We start from the raw sequence: 4,738 nt of genomic DNA, 5'->3' as shown, positions 1-4,738 counted from the left end.
CACAGGCCCAATGCATACATGGACGTGTTGAGTTGGTCTAAACATTCTCTCTGACTGTGAGTCTTTATTCTCAATTAAAAGATGTTGATTCATGTGTCCAAGTAAGTCCAATTTCTTACATCTATTTTTTTTTGTTCATCACCTATGCTCTGTTTCATCTACATGTGTAATAAATTTGATAATGATATGTCATATAATTATTGTATTTGTAAAAAATATTGAAACCATATTTCCACAATTTTAAGATATGACATGCAGTATCGGACGTAAGGGCTATGCTTCACTCATATTTAAAAACAGTTTTTTTAATATAAAAAATGTAATTTCTTAACTAAGTTTTAATATGAGATGCGGTATTGGACATAAGAGCTATGCTTCACTCATTTTAAAAAATAATTTTTTAATTTTTAATTTTTCTAAGAAATAAAATCAACCCAACAAATAAATTTTTTCTACCAAAAGAACTACGTAAGCCTTGATTCCCTTAATAGGGATACGTAGGACCGGGGTCATTCTTGTCAGGCACAATAATAAAAACAAATTTTTTTCTTCATAATAATTAATTAATTAATAATATAATTAAATAAAATAATAATAACACAATCAATAATCCATGCAATATAATAGGGTACCGTTCAAACGGGCAACTAGGATGCTAATACCTTCCCTAGTGTGTAATCAACTCCCGAACCTGGATATCAAAGTCCAAGGCCCAATGTGATTGGGCCAAAATATTTTTCTACATTTTTTGACTGAAGAAAAAAATGTAGTGGCGACTCTAATGAGGTTGTGCAGCCGAAAATCGGGGCGCGACATTCTATAAAAAATTAAATTGAGTTTATAATTTAGGTATGTCACAATTTAAACATATTTTTTTAAAATAAACAAAAACTACAAAGCCGAGCTAAGTTCATGGAGAGTTTTAACTCTTTCATTGGTATTCAATTGGCTATCTATGCCGAGCTAAGTTCTGCCATTCTTGATGTGGGCATAGCCTTCGATAAGGGTTGGAATAANAGGTATGTCACAATTTAAACATATTTTTTTAAAATAAACAAAAACTACATAGTTTCATGTATATTAAACAAATACTTAGTGAAACATTCATTGATATAAAAAGAGTTATAAAATTCGGCTTTGATCAGTTAGTTCGACTAGTTCAACCATGAAATGAACATCTAACCAGTCCAAGTCTCTTTTATAACTGGTTTTGAATAAAAATCGGATTGACTCAGTTCGACTCGGACGATTTAAGCCTAAAATAAGTTTAGATGGTCGGACTGGTTGAATCGAACAAATCAATAAAAAAAAATTAAAAAACAATCAAAACTATGTTGTACTGAGATGAAAAAAGATCAAATATTTTAAACTTATTTATAATTATGGTTGTCATTTAATGACTTATGTGTTAGCAAAACTTTGATTGTTTAATTAAATTTATACTTATTGTCCACTTTTGTTATATTAAAGCATAGCACACATTTGCACTCCAAAAAAAAGCAAAACACACATTTGGACCCCAAAAAAAAGCATAACACATTTTTTTTCAGGACATTTCCAACTTATTTGAGCATTTCGTAATAGTAAAATCTTCTTTGTTAACTATTTAATAGTTATAATAATGTTTTTTATATTTTGGGTATATAGTTATTAAATAATGTTAACTATTATTATGATATTTTAGTTTTTTTAAGAAAACTAAGTCAACATGTCCAAATGATTTGATGGTCCAACCAATAACTAATTGACTTAATTCCCTAATCAAGTCATTGATTAGTCCAAATTTAATAATACCCTGTATAAAAACAATGGTGGGATAGGATAAAAGATTAATTGGTATGAAGTTTTCTTATAGCATCGATATCCATTAATTAAGTCTTCTTTCCTTCTTATTTCCACCCTGTTAAAATCTATTGTAGAAAAATATTCTTACTACTTTTGAATACAAGATATAATTCTCTCATGTCCTTTTGACGTATAAAAATGTTTTTGAGTATGTGAGTGTAGCTCTATGTTCTTGTATATATTAATGTATACAACAAACTAGTTCAGTACTTCCAAATTAAATAACATTAAGTCTTTTTATATTGCAATTATTTTCACGTTTATCTTATAAAAAAATAAAAATAAAAACTTAAACTTTCAAGAATTCATATTTCTTCATGTCCAGTTTAAACATAATTTTAGATATATGCAATAAAATATATAAATCTTTCAAATAATCATATTTATGCTAAGATGGTGCTTTTAATTTCTTTTGTATTAATTTATTGAAGAAGTGAAATACAAGCTCATGGAATTTCACACTTTTGCAAAAAAGGGAAAGAGAAGAGAAGAACACTTATTACTCATTACATATGAATCAAACTTAAAAGCACAAACCGGATAACATGGAAGAAAACATTATATAAGGGAGCTCTTCTTCAATAATAGAGTTGAGTTTAGTTGTAATCAGGATTGGCTGAAAGGTAACTCTCAATGGCCTTGAAAAAAGCATCTCCTCTTGCTTTGGCAGCCTTGCCTTCTTCTTCATTGGGTTGAGCATCTCCTTTGGTTTCAATCTTGATAGTGACCTTTCCAATTGATCCTCCATTGGCTCCTTCAACCAATTTGGTCTCAATTGATATCTTCTCCACTGTATCTGGCAATCCAACTCCACCAACTATGCTGTAGTTATATCCCAAATTGGCCTCATCAATTGTCTCTATTTTGTGTAACACATACTTGGTTTCCCCACCTGCCCAATATGATTATCATATCCATAAACATCATCAGCTTAATTGGTTTAGTAATTCATAGATTTCATTGATATAATAAATATACAGTTAAACAAAACATAGATCTTGTTCTATAAATGTTTGCTTTTATGTAATAAAAATTTAGCGTGGGTAAAAATAGCATCACAAACGCGGAAGGAAAACTAAAATTTCTCATGTGTAATGATATGCCATGACCATATATTTTATGTATGAAGAAGATATAATATACTAACCCTCAATCAAAGTAAGCTTCTTAATGGTTCCAGGGCCACCATTACCCTCAACGGTTTCAACACTTTGGATGGCTTCAACAGCTTTTGGGATGATGGTGTCAGCATCTGTTACCAAAGCTTTGTAGAGCCTAGCAGGAGCCACAGTAGAAGTGGATTCATTCTCAAATGTAAAAACACCCATGCTTAGAAACTAATTAGCAAAAAGGAGGAAGAATAATGGAAAGATATATAAGAAGAAGATGTTAGAATGATTGTTGTGTGATTTATGAGCAAATGAGTCCCTTGTATTTGTAGGCATCTCTGCTTGTATGTGAATAGGTGCTGACTAGAGAGGTTGTTAGCCACCTATCCTTTTCATTTGTCTATTGGGGACAATATCTACCCATTGTCAACAAAAGGGACGAGATGTACACTCAGGAGCCATTATTTTGATATATATGTTGTAATTTGTAAATATATTGGTATATGTTATATAAAATAAACAATATATTATTACTTTGTACAAAATTTGACCAGGTACTAGTATATATAGCTTTTGCAACATAACCTNCAACAAAAGGGACGAGATGTACACTCAGGAGCCATGATTTTGATATATATGTTGTAATTTGTAAATATATTGGTATATGTTATACAAAATAAACAATATATTATTACTTTGTACAAAATTTGACCAGGTACTAGTATATATAGCTTTTGCAACATAATCTATTAACTATATAATAAAAAACTCATTCAAGTCATATATCACTTCCTCCTCACTTTTTTCCCTTCTAAAAGGTTATATGTTACTACTATGTATATTTTTATACTACATCCTCACTTTTTGTACATTTTATATTTTAATGTTTTAATGCTAATTAGTGATTGACCCATATGTTTTATTATCTTAAAAAGTATTGATCATCGAACATTAGAGTGAATTGAAATCTTTTTTCACATCCATACTATTTCTCTTTTCCATTTCATCAGTTCTACTATTACCTCTTTGTCTTTCCACTATTCCTTAATCTCATCCTTACCTCTTCATCTCCGACATGAGGGTGTAAGTGTGTAACTTCGTATAAATCTTGATGGAAGAACAGTAGGATGCACAAGCATGTAAATCTTATGATCACAATTTTGGTAACAAAACCTTAATATAATCATTTCACATTCACTTATGTAATTATTTAATTTTAATTAAAAAATCTATACAGTTTCACCTCATTTAATATTTGTATTAATCTATATATATTATTTAACATTTATCAATACTCTAAGAATTATTATATTTTTCATCATATCAAAGCTTTGTGACACTTTTCCGACTGAATTTTAATATCACAGTTCAAATTCTTTAAATTTTAATTTTTCTCTATTATAGTTAAATAATCAAATTCAAAATTGAAGTTTTTTATAACTTTTAAATATTTTTTTAATAAAAAATACTCATATAGTATCATGATTTGATTTCTATATTTTTATTGAAAAATTCATTTTATTTCTACAACTTTTAAAACATTTATTTAAAAAAAATCATATAGTATCATGTTTCGATTTCCTATTTTCAATAAAAGATTCAAATTTGAAATTGTCATTTATTTTTCTTATGTGTTTGAATAGAAAAATACACATGTAACAAATGCGTTCTTAACGGTAACATGTGTGTTTTAACATATGAATGCACGAGTAACATGTGTTTTATTAGTAATGCGAATAAACATGTAAAATGTGAATGAGAATAAACATGTAACATGTGTATTT

The 4,738-nt window shown here is 28.7% G+C and overlaps 1 protein-coding gene across 1 annotated transcript; it reads right to left on the bottom strand.

The window, feature by feature from the left end:
* On the bottom strand, positions 2,237-3,209 carry LOC109356945 (stress-induced protein SAM22-like). The gene is made up of 2 exons (XM_019600603.1): positions 2,993-3,209; positions 2,237-2,737 (listed from the first exon to the last, which is right to left on the bottom strand). The coding sequence occupies exons 1-2, from the start codon at positions 3,171-3,173 to the stop codon at positions 2,442-2,444; spliced, it is 477 nt and encodes a 158-aa protein (XP_019456148.1). The 5' UTR covers positions 3,174-3,209; the 3' UTR covers positions 2,237-2,441.

This window comes from Lupinus angustifolius, chromosome LG01 (genome assembly GCF_001865875.1).
Source record: "Lupinus angustifolius cultivar Tanjil chromosome LG01, LupAngTanjil_v1.0, whole genome shotgun sequence".
In the NCBI taxonomy this organism is placed as follows: Eukaryota; Viridiplantae; Streptophyta; class Magnoliopsida; order Fabales; family Fabaceae; genus Lupinus; species Lupinus angustifolius.
This window is presented reverse-complemented; position numbering and strand designations above follow the sequence as displayed.